Source organism: Clavelina lepadiformis, chromosome 3 (assembly GCF_947623445.1).
Source record: "Clavelina lepadiformis chromosome 3, kaClaLepa1.1, whole genome shotgun sequence".
Taxonomy (NCBI): domain Eukaryota; kingdom Metazoa; phylum Chordata; class Ascidiacea; order Aplousobranchia; family Clavelinidae; genus Clavelina; species Clavelina lepadiformis.
Window position 1 is genome coordinate 6,188,778 of NC_135242.1, and position 16,518 is coordinate 6,205,295.

General features: G+C 35.0%; 2 protein-coding genes across 4 annotated transcripts; one reads left to right on the forward strand and one right to left on the reverse strand.

Annotated features, from left to right (window-relative positions):
- Nucleotides 1-780: 780 nt before the first annotated feature.
- Nucleotides 781-11,389, forward strand: LOC143449317 (copine-9-like). The gene is made up of 15 exons (XM_076949469.1): nucleotides 781-993; nucleotides 2,133-2,164; nucleotides 2,377-2,444; nucleotides 2,681-2,784; nucleotides 3,632-3,665; nucleotides 4,884-5,125; nucleotides 5,641-5,793; nucleotides 5,893-5,968; nucleotides 6,576-6,688; nucleotides 6,759-6,879; nucleotides 6,955-7,062; nucleotides 8,417-8,544; nucleotides 8,779-8,933; nucleotides 9,050-9,123; nucleotides 10,575-11,389. The coding sequence occupies exons 1-15, from the start codon at nucleotides 953-955 to the stop codon at nucleotides 10,740-10,742; spliced, it is 1,617 nt and encodes a 538-aa protein (XP_076805584.1). The 5' UTR covers nucleotides 781-952; the 3' UTR covers nucleotides 10,743-11,389.
- A 1,927-nt stretch (nucleotides 11,390-13,316) lies between these two features.
- On the reverse strand, nucleotides 13,317-15,627 carry LOC143450751 (uncharacterized). 3 transcript variants are annotated; one of them, XM_076951417.1, is made up of 6 exons: nucleotides 15,312-15,627; nucleotides 15,055-15,183; nucleotides 14,523-14,612; nucleotides 14,167-14,295; nucleotides 13,893-13,994; nucleotides 13,318-13,812 (listed from the first exon to the last, which is right to left on the reverse strand). In XM_076951417.1, exons 4-6 carry the CDS (start codon nucleotides 14,227-14,229, stop codon nucleotides 13,561-13,563), a joined length of 417 nt encoding a protein of 138 aa, XP_076807532.1. In that variant the 5' UTR covers nucleotides 14,230-14,295; nucleotides 14,523-14,612; nucleotides 15,055-15,183; nucleotides 15,312-15,627; the 3' UTR covers nucleotides 13,318-13,560. The 3 variants fall into 3 exon arrangements, with proteins under 3 accessions (XP_076807531.1, XP_076807532.1, XP_076807533.1); XM_076951416.1 differs by lacking the exons at nucleotides 14,167-14,295; nucleotides 14,523-14,612 and having other exon boundaries at nucleotides 13,317-13,812; nucleotides 15,055-15,170; XM_076951418.1 differs by lacking the exons at nucleotides 13,318-13,812; nucleotides 13,893-13,994 and having other exon boundaries at nucleotides 14,188-14,295; nucleotides 15,055-15,170.
- Nucleotides 15,628-16,518: the final 891 nt, after the last annotated feature.

A 16,518-nucleotide genomic window follows, 5' to 3' on the forward strand; every position in this document is an offset into this window, starting at 1 on the left:
TTTCCAATAAACCCTGGGGCAGTACGGGCAACATGAGCCAGCAGTGGCCAAGCAGATCCTGAGACGGAAGTAGAGCTGGATATGCCACACACTCAAAAACCTGTTGATAGCATCGTGCGGCTCTACAACAGAACCCATTAAAGAAGAGAGGTTGAAGCAGATTCAGAAACACTTGGAATGATGACACTGATGCAGAACTGAAAAAAACAAACAGAAAAGAGTATGGAAAAAAGATGACCTACAACTGAGTTTGGACCTCCGGTGGATAGTTTTTGTCAATAGCCCATGTTCCTCTTGTGCTGGGGTAAAGGGCTCAAGTAAGTATAAGATTAAGTACATTAAAAATGCGAAAAGTTAACGTTAACAACGGTAGAAAGGTAACAACTTTGCACAAGTTGTTGCCTAAAGAGTCAAGTTTTATTGAGGTATTTGACAAATACGACTTCAAATAATATGAACTGTTTCTATAGTTTCTAGACTAAAGAGTTCCAGGTAAAGCTTGTTGTACTTTGCTTTGTATGCAGTATATTTATCATGCTGTTGAAACTGCTGTGTGTGTTAGATTAATAACCATGCAATGAATAATTGGTAAGCTGTGAGTGACACGGCAACCCTCGGATTTTCAAGTACTTGAGGTTGCTTGGATACAAAATAAGTGTTGATAAACCGACATGCATTTTTATTGGTTGTATAAAGTAAATTTGGCCTGCAGTAGGATTGCTACTAACCTTTGATCGTTAATACTGGTTGCGTGGCGACGACTAAACAAAGAATGACTTAGACAACATCAGTCAAAGAACAAAGAGCAATCTACTTCGGGCTGTTTAGGTATTACTGTGTACATTTTACGAAAAAGGTAGGAAAATCATAGTGTAATCTGCGGATCGGCAACTGAAGACTCTCTGCAGAGTAGGCTACAGCTCGATACCTCTGATGCTAGCGCTTGAATACGATGAATGACGTGAAGTCTGTGGAGCTTTCCATTGAATTTTTGTAAGTGTAACTTATTATTTGCATGGTAGTACCGCTAATGGATCCAATTTAAGCGGTTAAAATTTTTGGATTTTTATCAAACTATTATGGTTCGCGATAATGTATGTAAGCCTACAGAAAATGACCAACATTGACTTATTTCATTTTTCTCGAGACTTTCTACGTAGCCGAGGAGTGAGTGCCATCAATTTTTTTGTCCTAAAAGTGTTTCCATGTCAGAAAATATCTTTTAGCAGCTAAAAACTAGGCTAACTTTAAGATCTTAGTTTGGTTTTGTTGCTAAATGCAAGGTAGCAAAAAATCGTTTGACGGCAGTTGTTTTGGTTAATAGCCTAGTTCTTTTGAATGTTCGATCGGTATGACGGTAGATACGATACCGGTACGAATAAGTTATCGGTAGGTACCTTAGCGTATCGTCATAAACCGGTCTATTGAAAATTACTTCCGAAACACAGAAGGATGTCAGCTGGGAAGCCAGAATTAGCCAGACTGCAGAGTAGGTTACGTCACGTGCACACCAGAGCTTTTTGGTGAACAACAGTTTGAAGGCCAGCGCACCGATTTGATTAAAATCGCCACGCAAAATACTTGTTGGCTATAATCGGTTAAGTGCAAAAAGTTTGGAGAGGAAAACAACTGGATTTGAAAAAATATCCCAGTGTGAAAGTGTTTAAAACAAAAGCATTTTTAATTAAAAAAAAATTTTAAAAATGGTTTTGAAAAATTAAATTAAAAAACTAATTAAAAATAAATTTGTAACAATTACACAAAAATTTTTAAAATTAAAAAATAATTTAAAAAATTGCCAAAATTTGTATAAAGTTTTTTGAAATAAAATAAATAAAAAATTTTCTGAAACAACTGTGCTTTGTAAAAGTTGAAAAGATAATAGAGTAAATTGTAGAAAAAGAACACTTCAACTGATGTAAACAGCGTTTAGTTACCGGTAAGTTAAGTAATTGTTTACTTTGAGCGTTTTTTTAACATTTTCCCCGTATCTCCTTTTAAAAATGATCTTATATCCCACAACTCCATTAGGCCTACTAACAAACAACGACAAAAAGACAGCGGCATACCCAGAATAGTGGGATTGGCATATAGCTAGGTTTTTGAATCACAATTTTGATTGTTTTGTGTAGAAATCTTCAAGGTGTTGCGGCAAAGAACAAAGGTAAACTGCTTTACTATATTGAAGATACGTAAAAAATTCTTAATATTTGATAGAACTCAATATGCTCTCGGCTACATCTTTATTTATATGGTCCATGAAAAGTAATTTCACGTAATTGTTGTTTATTTTTTGATATATTGTGCTTGACTTCCCTAATGGAAAGTTGTAGGGTATAACAATGTATTTTCTTTAATTGTTAACTAATTATATAGATAACAACGAATTGAGCTATGTTATTGTCCTGTACGAGCAAATTTTGAGCTCAAACAAGTGGAAAGAGGTAAAAAGTGATAATTAAATGTTTGCGGTGGCTGAGTTAGGGTGATATTTGCTGTTACAAAACACTCAAGATATTTTTATTTGCTGTTTAATTTCATCGAATATATTTAGTGCAATAAAAATTGTTGCTTTGCGGATTTATTGTCCGTAAGCCCACGTACTGATGTATATGTGGTGGTTTCAGCAAGTCCTGTTTTGTGTTGATTCTCGATTTAATTTTTTTTTGTGCGCATTTAGGTTCACCGAATCAAAAATGATCCAAGCAGCAGAGATCTTATATTCATCGAGAAATATGTGATTAAACATTTTGTGAAAGAAATTCAACCATTGAAGTTTGACGTGTAAGTTTACCAATTCAATAGCAATAACTATATATAATATAGCCTACAATAGAAAAGCACTTAGAAACGGCATTGTATACATCAAGTCGTTTATTTTTTTCTATTGGCTGTAAGGAGCGACCCGGATGGTGCTAACCTTGCTATGGCATAAAATATTAAGAAACGTATGCTCACAGAAAATCAATATAGACAAACAAAGCCGGGGGCTTAACGAACAAGGTATATTCTTATTACCCTTTTCCGGCTTAGACAAAATTTCTATCACCTAACCTAACCTAAAAACCGAATGCGTGTGATTATATTGATCATGATAAAATTGGTTATATGGTGGTCCCATTGTAATAAAAACTCAATACGACGGCGCGACCGGGCCAGAGGTCACACATTTTCAATCCTATCTCTCGTGTGATGGGATTATTCTGGCTTAGGTTTGTACTTAACGTGCTCCCATCTATTCCTGGTTTTCCGCAATGCAGGCGATCGATAAACTTGCTTCAAGTAACGGCACAATGTTAGCCTCACGCCTTTTCTGGTGCTCTCGCAAACCCTTTTCCCGCTTTTTTCAGCTCAATACTTCTTATCATTACAAAGCTATCCTGCAAATTCGGCAAAGTCTGATCGACTCACTTTTGAGTAATGATTCTAACAGACAGACCGGTTGACAAACATACAAACCCAACTGCAAACATAACTTCTTAGGCGGAAATTATTCATTATTATTAACTGCTATCTAAATAAAGTATGGTACGGCATACACAATTGTTTTGACATTGCCATATCCTACTGACAGTAACCTGAAAGGAAAACTAGCTTATGCATTTTAATCTGCGTAATATTTTTGTATTAGACTTCAGAATTCAAGGCAACAACAAAGCACAGAGGTAAGTTTATGTGCAAGTATATTATTCATGAAACGAGCAAAACATAAAAACGCATGGTCACAAAACTTTGAACTTTGCTGTTTGGCTTGCTAAAAACGCATACAGAATACACTAAAATGTTTGATTTGTATTGATACCTCTAATTTATGTTTTGTATTTAGCATATAGGCCTAGGCCTTCAAAACCACAGTTAGCACTATGCAAATAAAACGATTTTTACAAGTATCATTCTATAAGTCAGTTTAAAGAGAATGCATAGTTTCTACAATGTCCGCTGTCGTTATACGTGAGTAATGTTCTTCAACCACCCGAATTAGATGTCGGGACATGAGTTGTCGGAAAGTTTATGCAATGGTGCCGGACACAAAAGTCATGTCGCAATATGTAAAAGCACCATGCATTCATGCCAATTTCAATGTTGCAGATGCTGTGTGTAATTCGACACAGAGCAGCGGAGTAGACCAGGGTCAAGGCTGCTGCACATAAATTAGCAGCTCCAAGCTAAAACCACCACGTTTTATCAAAGTAGTGCGAGTTAAATTTCTTACATCTATGGTGACTCCAAGTGTCAGCGGTAGGCTGTGCATAAGAGCGACCTGTCCAGAATTTCCTCAAGATATCTGAAGACAAAACAAAAGTTACATGCGCCCTATTGATAACCACCTTAAACTCACGATTTGCTTCTTTGTTGTTGTAGTGAAAATCTGATCACTTCGTTTTAGTTTTTCTGTAGGTATGTCAATAATGTGTAGGCCTATAGTGATGTACTGCTCAAAGAGTCTCTTTCATATTGTTTCCAATTTTGTGCCATCTTTCTTGGATTTCTGTGCCGTTTTCTGCAGCACACGATTGTCTAGTTGTATGCGTAGGCATTTTTGGACGATCATTGAAACAAAGGTCGTAAATATCCCACCAAATTTAATAGAAAGATTGTAATGGTTGAACGTTTAAGCTAACAAACTTGTCATATAGATTTGTCTAGCTTTTGTCATTTTAACGTCAACAATTAGCATGATTTTACCCCAGGAACGCAGCGAATTACTGCGTGATTCGTTACAACAACCTTCCGATACCTCATCAGTTGCAAAACCGCGCATGTTTTACGTTAGCTTATATCTATGTATCCGAAATTTGCTGTGATGTGTATAATGCAGCATAGCCTATTCCGTCACTACAAGTTTTATCTATCTCATTTTATGTTTTTCTTTTGCCGCATAGTCACTAATAGGAACTGGATACTGCCAATTAGGAGAAATTTTCAAACAAAAAGGCGAAAGACTTGAAATTGATCTAGAAACGCAGTCGCAAGCCGATAAGATAATTGTCAAAGCGGAGGAATTATCTACCTCGAAAAACATCTTGAACTTACTATGGAAGGCAGATAACTTGGATACCATGTTTTCGGTCATGAGATCCACCAAGCCATGCATGCTTTTTTATCGCATTAATGAAGACCAAACGTAAGCATAATTCATAGTCTTTGTACGAAATCAAACCGTGAGTCCTCGTTTTGGAAAACTACAATATACTATACTACAGTATATAATCTTTGATTATATTTAATAGATACATATATTCATTAATTCAAATAGAAATTCAATATTATTCTAAACCTTACAAAATACGTGCTATAACATTTTTGTCCAAACTTCGAAACTATACAGTTAGAGGCTATGGTATAAAAGGCCTCAGGCCTTAACCCAAAATGTCTTTGTATCATATTCTTTTAACATTCTTGTTTGTTAAGATTCAGTATTTTTGTAGTATGACCAAATATGTGCAACGTAGTAAAACAAATTAGACTTGAATTAAATTAGACCTCTGTTCGATAGCTGGACCATCTTGACGTATAGTTTGTTAATAATATTGTTAATATTAATACATATATTCTGTTAAGTTCACAATATTAACGCAGTGTTACTGGAAGTCTTATACGTTTTTGACAGAGTTATTCTTTACGAAATTTCGATTACAGCTCCACAGTTTGCCATAAAATGGAGGGAAGTAAAGGTCTTAACCCTTTAAGCTCTTGGAAATTTGAAGGAAAAGTTAAAATGAAAACACTTTGCAACAATGACCAACATCGACAATTAAAAATTGAAATTCATGGCTTTGCCAAAGAAGAGGAGTGAGTGTTTTGACAATTTTTTAAAATATTTTTTGAGGTTTATAAAAGCATTGCACAGTTTTTGTTCACTCTCTTCAAACTAGACTTAGCACATTTTAGAAACACTTTGATCGGGGAGTTTGAAACCACGGTTGCCAGACTACTGCGGGACGATGAAAGAGCAAAGTTTTACAAAGTAAGTACTTATAGCAAATCTAAAAATGGCATCTGCCCAAAAAGGATTCATTTTGAGACAATCAATATTATATTTATAAAAAAAAGATTAAAATTGTGTTATAGGCTATATTTGTATTGAATACATGAAATAGCCTACTTGTGTCGCTCTGAGGCTGAGTGTTGCTCCGAATTCACACACAAGAAAAAGCGCGGGAAAGGCAGCCAAGTGACGTGGGACTTCATTTCTTACGATTATGCCATTATGTTACCAATTGGTGCTTTAACCAGTTAACTGGTTAACCTTAATTTACCTTAACTGGTTAACCAGAAGCGACTGTTTGGTTTGATTTTTTGTTTTAAGACTGTAGCTATTTTGGTAAACTGGGATTTACCTGATAGTAAGTGGCACTTTTACTCGCCAAAGTCGTCAGAATTTTTCTGAAGCGCTTCTCGCAAGTAACATGTTGCAAGTAACATCCTAAATGTTTCGTAATAGTGGAGTTCCACCTTGTTTGATGCTTGTTTTGTTTTGCGTCAACCACATGCTATAGTATAAGATAAAAGTTGTATTCCGAGTATAGGTCTATAACAACTTTTCTTAATTGTAACGGTGCTCCTGTTTGCAGTGCATTCATCCAGAAAGAAGATATAATAAAAGAAACCAGCACTCTGGCCTCATTGAAAAAAAACGTGCTCACATAGATGAAGTGAAAGTTTTTGAAGATTATCTCAACTCTGGGTAAAATTACATTTATCGTGTTTCTAGTGTAAAACATTTCCTTTCTGCTGAACGAACTTAACATTTACAGGCTTCAACTAAAGTTTGCAGTTGCCATTGACTTTACCAAGTCGAATGGTGATCCGAAAAAGCCATCCTCTTGGCATTACATTGATCCGCACAAACCCAACCAGTATAAGCAAGTTATACAGGTGTCGATCTGATTAATGGTGATCCGATTCGATCTTTAACCGACAAATAATTTGTTAATAACAATGGTTTTTCAGGTTTTCGGAAAGCTTATGGAAAATTACGACGTCGAGAATGAATTTTACTCCTATGGATTTGGAGCGAAAGTTGGGAACCCTGGAAAAATTTCGCACGATTTTCCTTTGGTAAAACCTGCTTTAGACCTATATCGCAAATTATGTTCCAGCAGCTATTAAAAGCTTTCAGTGTCTAATATTTTTTTTTCGGACTATTAACAATATTTTTTCTAAGGACTGTGAAGTTCTTACTTTTTAGTTTTGCTTTTGGTAATGCTAAGCTTTGCGGTTGACTCAAATATCTTTGTATTATTTTAGCAAAGCTATAGAATAGTTTAGTTTATTTCAAATTAAACAACAAATGGATTGTTGAAGATGGTGTTAGAACGTCTTTGCGCCCCTACTTTATACACGTTCGCGCCTAGCGCGTGAGTGTTTTTACCAGTGGTGTGTAAGCCTTATTAGCAGGCTTGTCCATGGGACATTCTTTTCTGTCCCATCCCATCCCATCCCATAGCAATTCATGCCTGTTCCATCCCATCCCATCCCATGCCATCCCATCAAAATACAATTCAATAAATGTTATTAAATTTATGGAAATTTAAGTCTAATGTCTATTAGAATTGACTACATGTACAAAGAGAGATACAAAACGACAAAATTTATTGACTTTGTTAACTTTAAAGTTCAGAAAAGTTGTCTATCTATGACAATTTATTATCATTGGTACTCATATTCCGAGTCACTGTGCTCATTTAGCAAATTTTCAATGCCATGGGAATTGCAATTCGTGCTGTCCCATCCCATCCCATCCCATGGGACATTTCCCATGGACAAGCCTGCTTATTAGCCTGTTACTAAACTTTTCTTCGGTTATCTTCTATTTTGTATTTGACTGTTTCAGATAAATAAGTGCATGGAACCATTGTAACAAAAATTAAGACCGCTTTATGCAAGCCTAATCCTGCCCAATTGCCTGTGATGTTTCGTGTAAGGTCGATTTTACATATACTGGTGTTTGCGGGTCGATCGGGAACATTGCATTGCCCTTGACTTTACCACTTTATTTATACTTATATAAGATGTTTTATCTTGTTTGAGTTGGATGGTCAGTCCGGGTCCCTGGCAGCTCGTTATTCAGGACGAACCAATTTAGAGCTAAGAAAAATCCTTTACAGTATGAACACCATTAAGAAAACATGTAATTCTATACATGCCAGCATACAACAAGCGATAGCAAATTATAGGAAATGGTTCATGTTAGTAATAGCAATTGTAGCGATATTTTTCGCACAAATTGTCTCAAAATTGACGTACCACTTTGACGTATATAGTTCAAGTTTTTTGTGAACCGTGTTGTGTAAAAACAGGCTTGCTCATAGACTACAACCGCTTTTGGACTTTTGTATTGTGAGATAATGAAATTACGAATTAAAAAACATACCATTTCAAAATTGTAAACTGTAACTGTATACTTTTGTAGAACTTGCAATCCAAGAATCCTGTATGCTTTGGCGTTCATAATCTTATAGAAGCTTATGAAGCCTGTGTGAAGGAAGTTCAGTTTCATGAACCCACAAGCTTTAGTCCGGTGATTGAAAAGATACGCGAGTTAGTTCCGACTTTATTTATGTTTTTTTAAACAATAGCTCATTTGAACTTGTTAACATTTTTATAGGTTTGAATAATTTTCAGTGTAAATAAGTTTAGTCTAAAATGGCCTATAAACACCCTAAAATTTAAGAATGCTACAAGTTCATGTTTATTTAGCTATTGATTGACCTTTTGTTTTACAAACAGTCTCAAACATTGTATTTGTTAATCGTTATATAATTTTACCAACAGACTGGCGTTAAAAAATCCAAAACATTATTACATACTATTAATGATAACGGATGGTGTTATAACGGACATGCAAGCAACCAGGGAAATAATAGTAAAGGTGGCAACACTACCAATTTCAATCGTTATAGTTGGGGTCGGAAATGAGGATTTTACAAGTAAGCTTCCCTATATAGTATTTAGAAACTTCAATACAAAGCGCACAACACTATTGTTAACACCATTGACCCGTTCTGATATACTAGAAAAAAATTCTGTCACTTGTTTTTCGTAGATATGAACGAATTGGATGGCGACCATATACGCGTTACCCACGACGGTTATAAAGCCGTGAGAGACATCGTACAGGTACACAGGAACGGGTTCAAATTATAATAATTGGCTTCATATAGTAGGCTGTAAATTGTTTTTTCTGATTTTTCTTATGTTCCTTCATGGACGCACTTCTTCTGCACTTCCTGTAAAACCACAAAACCATTTCTTAACCGCCTAAAACACCATGTACGCAGTGTAAAGATGCCTACAGTTTTTAAGATGTCGTAAGGGTGCCATATTTAATGATTGAATATTAATGATCTTGTCTAATGGTTAATGTGGTCACTAGAGTGTTCTCAATTTAAATTTCTTATGGAACCAGTGAATTTAACTGCATGGGCTCTGCTTGCAAAATCATCATCAGGTCACTAATCTCTATGCAAGGCTCATTCAACTAGCTTAAACCAAAATTCTATCCAGTAGGAACAACACTCATACTCTACACAAGTATATTCACTAACAACTATGCAGTACTGTAGGAGTGCTATAGCCTATACAAACTGGTCTGTCTAAGCTAGCCAGGCTAGCTTGCTCACGTGCTGCCTTTTTGCCGAACAGGCCGAGTAGGCGACTTCGCTCCGCAGTCAGTTTATTTCAACTGGTTCACCACGATGCGCGCTTTGTACCAATTGATGACGTAATTTTAAAACATCCAATCCGATCGTTTTGTGCGCGATCCCAATTTGAGAAACGAAATAGAAAGTTTTTGAAAGATTCGAAGCAAGCAAAGAAAAAAGAATAGTTTCAAAATTAATTCAAACGTTAATCAAAAGATTCATTTTTTCGATCAATCTTGAAAAAAAAATCGACAAACCGAATCTTTTGTTTAGTGTTAGTGTCAGTTAATGGCGAAAAATAAACAATACAATACAATACAAAAAAGTGCATATGCAAAATATTATAGGTCTAACTGAGACTTAGATAAAATAAAGTCATTTGGATAGGCCTAATTTTGACTCTACGCTAGTCATTACAAACCTAAATATTCTTACGAAGAAAACACCAACAGGTACAATTCGAAAGCAAAGTTGATCATTTTTACCATTAAAGTTTGTTGATGTGCGTCAATTGTATAAATTTACAAGTAAAATCAAATCATCTTCAGTAAGCTACACGAGCAACGATTTCTTAGCGAGTCTTTCAGTAAAATTGGTTTAGCAATTTCCAAGTGTAATTGCTGTAATTTATGCTTCTTAAGCACATTTCGTGCTAAACGCAAACATGTTTAGGATATGAACACAGTACCAGAAACAAATCACAACATAAAAATTGGTCGTATATTTAAACCCTAAACACTACCAGCTGCGCGCAAAATTGTTTTCCTAAACAACGCATTGCGTTTAGTGTATAAACATTATTTGTTCAAATTGTAACATATTGTGTTCAAACTTAAACACTTTAAGCATTAAACATATGTTCTCTTACTAAACAGTGGGCTAACAGTATACATGATTTCAACCAACAAGGTGTTCATTGTTATGCAGTTTGTAAACCTCCAAGATTATATTTTCGGAAGCTATAATGAAGTAATTAGCGAAGTAAGACTGCAAGATGAGATGATGTTTGAAGTTCCTGGACAAGTGGAAGCGTACATGGAAAAAAATGGAAACTTCGCAAATCAGTCCTCGGGCGGTGATTTGAACACTTTTTGATGTCATCTCACAATCACTTCAATGTTGGAAAAAATTGTTTTTGGAATAATTTTTAAAACCAACCAGTGAAAGTTTTGTTTGCATCGCTTGTATTATAAAAATGAATACTTGCCGGCCGGGGAAAAAGTGTTCTACAAGTAAACACAAATCTTTATTTTTGATTGACATTAGTTAAAGAATATTTCATCTGACAAGCCAAACTTCAATTTGAGTTGTACATTTACAGCAACATGCAAATTGTTTTAATATCGCTATATATTTCTGCTGTTGTCTATGCATGGTTTTTAAAAGTTGGCAGAAAGATTATGTGATTTGCTGCTGATTTCATGGTCTGTTTGACGTACTGTATAGAAGCGTTTGAAGATGCTCTGGTACGCAGGTATGTACATATTTTAATTACTGCAAAGCCCCGTTTATAATTTATTTCCAAAACTTTTACCAATCTTAGTTTCAAACCAATCGCTTGTGTTATTTGTAATGAGCTATCTGTTCGTATGTTATATGTTTGTGTGATAAATATGCATATAACAGCTATAGCGTTAACATGTACATATCTGCATTTAACACTGTATACGTATTTTTACTGTATTTTCGTGCAATTGTTGTAGTGCATTGAGCAATGTAAAATAAATTAAGAGCCATAGTAATTTACTACGTCATAAATAACCAAAGCGTAACACCTCCGGTATCCCATTACAGTAGAAGCTTAACAGAATTGATTCGGACGATCTATGATCATACACAATATATGGACCGCAAATTACATTTCAAAGTTAACAATGGCGATGACCATTGAACTTTCGCCAATAATTTATAGGTTTTGTGTCGCCTTTGAATGTTTATAAGTTTAGAGAAAAACATTCCCAGAAAGCTTAAAACCACTGAACAGGGAATATATTAACTTGCCTAATGCGTTGTTGCTCACGCTGTATATTAAGTATTACAGGCCATGACAAGACTGTGGATATAAATCGTCTATTAACATAGCTCAAGTATAATAAAAGGCTAGCGTTCAACCTGCCAATGGAAATGTTTAGTAGCCTTTATCGTGTAGTAAGCTTAGAATTCTAACTTCATGCGACTTGAAGTTGCATTTTTTATTTACTTTTATACAGATTTATGCTTTCGAGGCTACGCTTGCAAATTACCATCTTGGTACAATTTATACTTTTTATTGAGTCATCATAAATCAATAAAGTTATTCTTAACCACTTGCTTCTAATATTTTGCATGAAATTTCCAAGTCTACCAAAAAAAACAGAAAAAACTAACGGAACACAATTATTTAGATAAGTCAGGACCTCTCCATGTATACATAGTTAAGGTCATGGTTAGTTAAGTACATAAGTTAAGGGGAATAACAACGTAAACACCAACAGTCGGGTTGATCTGATTACTAAACTTTGCCGAATTATCTTCTGCTAGAACACGTGAACATCTTAAGTTAAAAAAATCTGAAAGTAACCGGTCATAAAACAAGTTTGGTCTGATACTAACTAATTCAAATTTATCTGAATGCATCTTAGCTTTTTAAAATTTATTTAAATTTTTTTACGATTTGATTCAATTGACATGAATTTAAATGATTAAAAATACATTGGTGTAAGTTTTATTTGATTTTGATTGTTATGATTTGAATTTAAAAAACGGCTATTGCAACAGGTATAAAGTAATTTTAAGATTAAATCACTTGAACTGCAAATAAATACAGCCAGCGATCCGGTAACCATGCAACTTTACGCCAGTTGGCTACACAATACCCGAATCATCATTACATCAACTTGATAGCACGATGATACAAGACTGGTCGCGAACCACACATATTTTCAGCTCTGATTTACACTACATCGTACATATCATAGTGTAATTTCAACCAACATACTACCAATTGCCAACCTGACATATTTTAACTTTTACCATGTCATCATCAGGTAGGCTATACTATGGCTTATGCTTTATCGTGCTTGATCGCTTTTGCATGAAATATTGAACCCAACAAATATACGCTTAATAATAAAACTCCCTAAAGTAAAACTTATCGAACGTATAAATATCTTATGTTGAAAACGAAACCGACTATAAAACGAATTGGATCTTCGCGTTCTCTGCCGTAAAATGAAATGATAAATTTGACTCTGGTCATCGCGTTACTTCAGGCGTGAAATATATATTGCACCTGCAAATCATTATCTTGCTAAGCATATATTGTTATGATCGATTCAAAATGTAAGTTTCTACAGTTTCAAGAAATAAGGAAGGCATATATTATTGCTGATTTGTTTGATAAACACTGTATAAATTTTGCTATTTTCCTATTTTATGCTTACATTATTATTTATCTTACTCTCCCGTCTTACTTTAAATAAGAAATTTGTGAAATAATAAACCTATTTCGTTAATTATTGTGATATAAACCATGAGGAAACGCTTTCTTAAAATTTCAAAACCTTCCACCACAGGTATGTAGCACGGTCCCCGATAATGTGTACACTGTCATTTTGTTAAACACTTTAATTAAACACGAAAAGTGAGGCCTAAAAGAAACACCTAAAATGGTTACATGTTTAAATCGCACATGTTTATTCTGTTTTGTGTTTAAATGTTGTTGGTGTTTACTAACTAGGTGTTTATTATCTTTGGTGTTTACGTGTTTACTAACTAGGTGTTTACTATTTTATGCGTATTGTTACTTGGCAGTCAAAATTTCCAAAATAGCGTTTATTACAGCAGTGCAACAGAAACAAGGCAGGTACAATCACGGGCGCCGGAATTATTTTTGGCAAGGGGCAAAATTCGATAAAAGGGCACTTTTTGAATGTCATTTTGGAAAATAAAGAAAGAAAAGGGGGCAATGGCCTCTCTGCGCTTCCTCTTCCGGCATCCGTGAGTAATAATAATAATAACAACCGATAAATTGCATTAAATAGCCTAACACCACCCTCGAATCGTTGTTACATCTGACGTGGATTGAATCAGCAACAATGAATGTTTTCATGGTTCCGGCTTCGTTATAAGAAACAAGCAAACTTGGCAGTGTTTTCTTTCTGAAGTTTAAACTATTCCGAAATGCCTAAAAAATTAAAACAAAAATGTCAATGTATACAAATTGTTCTGTAAAGCCACCAGTTAAATAAAGCAACTACAACTCACATTAACAGTCTGCATTGCATCATAAAGATTTGTTTTGTGGATTGGCCAAAGTTGTTTTTGTGACCTCAAAATGAGATTAAGTTCTTTCTCTGATGATGGATCCTATGTCAAAAGTTGCGTTAGGTTTTTACACTGTTAATAATAATGACTTTATTTTTCCCTTAATATATATCAAGCATCCGAACACATTATCCTTCAACAAAGCAATAAACTAATACAAAAACAACCAAATTTGATTTTTGTTAATTGCTGGATGAATGCTCAGATTGCTCACCTCATTCTTACGGCATTGCCACTCAACATTGCTGTTACATTTGTTGTCTAGCGTGGTTAGCATGCTTACGCAAGCCTCTTAAATCGTATTGTAATCAAATTGATAAACATTTCTGAATTTTTCCTCAATCTGCAAAATTTATCATCATATCAATAACCGTGTTGCAGCCTCTAAACATGATCTACAACTGTATTCTCTTACAAAAGCATGAAAATCTAAAACACCTTATAATAAGTTTCTTTCAAACACTAACATTTGTCCTAATAATGAAAACTTTTCAATGATTCCGCTAATGCATCCATCTTTACATTAAACTAATTGCTTCTTGGTGAAAGACAGACATTGGTCTTAAATACCTGTTTTAGTAGACCGTATTCCCATTCTGATTCTTCCTTTTCTAAATGTTGTCTAATAGCTTCAGTAGCCCTTTTTTGTCCATTCTGAATCTACAGTGATTAAAAATATAAAACTAAACAATATAGCTTTTAAAACAGTAGTGAGATGTAATCAAGGTTTTTGATAAGGTGTCAGAATCTTTCTTCTCGAACGTCTTTGGAAGACTCGGACTCGGCAATTATTCCTCCACTCTCTGCAGTTTTCCACAAAAACTCAATTTTCATTTGTTTATTGAATTTTATAACATATTGACCAACCCTGACACTGCTCACCAGGACCAGAAGAGTAAAGATTAATAATGCCTTACCCAAGAACATTACAAAAGTAGTAACACTGGACATTTTCAATAAGTTCGCATTGTTTGAACCTGGTGCTAAGCAAATCCACCACTGAAGCAACACTTTTTGGCATGCACAGTATATTTTAAAATTAACTCAATATTGTTAATAATAAAAATGTCATGTGGATCATAAATATATAATTCTGCATCACCTGCCAGTGTAGCTGAAGGAAACCTAATGATGAGGGTTGTTTACTATACCATAAGTGATGGCACAGGTGGATGGCTTCTCTTCCAACATAAGTTTCTAAGTTTTTCCAATAACTTTCTACAGAAAACGCCTGTAAAGAAACAGCTTAGTATAAACTGAGTACAAAATATTTTATATTGTAGGCTAAGACATTTATCATTACAGTTATTACAACAATTTTCTTTCTACAGTAATAAATTATCAACATCAAATGCTTACCGAAGGCCATTGCCTTTCCCAAGAGCATTACAACGGTTTGGCACCATCGGGTATCGAAAACATGCTATAAGTATTTGTTATCGTCTGTAACTCTGTAAACCTTTATGCCTGGAATATAGCCTAGGCCTTGCAGTAACAAACCTGAACCATACAGCGAAATATGCTACACCAGGCTACCTATATAGGCTACAGAAAACAAACTGTGACAATAAGCTACAGCCCTACGAAACGTCATAAAACAATTCGCTGTCTTTATGTAAGCTGAAAAGAGGATTCAGAATTCAGATTTTAGAGATATCTTGTAGCCGTCTGAAGGTGGTAAAAGCGCGCCCACATTTTTGACAATGGTAGAACTTAACATATTATTTCATAAAACTTAAAATAATTTTGAAATAGCAAACTTGCTGGATAAAAAGCAAATAAAAACAACAATTACTTGTTCTAATGTAAAACATAAAGTTTAATGTAATGTTATGAAAGTTTTTTTATTTTAATATTTTAGGTTTTGAGTTATTTAAACATGGAATAAATAGTTATAACTTACTATTTTCAGATACACAATCTACATTATATGAACAAACGTTATTCAGACGTTCCACTAACTCAGGGGCGGGCAACTTCTTCGGTCGGCGGGCCTGATATGAGAAAATGAAGTACTTGGCGGGCCGGATTCCTGAATAGATTGGAACACAGCTTTGTCTTATTAATGTTCATGGTCGAAAATGTTTGCTCATAAATGTAGGCTATGTAGACCCGAACAGAACAAGTAGATTTATGGCCATCTTTCTCAGGTTGGCAAACTTGGACTTATTCAGTGACGCAATACAGGGATTGCGGCAGAATGTGGCCACATTATTATGTAAGACCGGAAACTGTCTGCGGGCCGCGCAAAATCCCGTCGCGGGCCGTATGTTGCCCACCCCTGCACTAACTGATAGTGAACGCTTATCATTTACCTTTCAATCAAACGACGAGAAGAGAACGCCCACGTTAGGCTATGCCCGAGTAATTTCAAACTTTGATGGGCAAAGTATGGTAATTGGTTTTTCACCCTCCATTCCTGGGTGAATGGCTTTACTTGAAAACCAATCATAGCCAGTGGCGTAGCCAGAAAAAAATTGGGGGGGGTCAAATATTTCATGAAATTACAAAGAGAACTATACAAATTGTTGGTTTTAAGACACCACCACCCGATGTAGAAACCTAT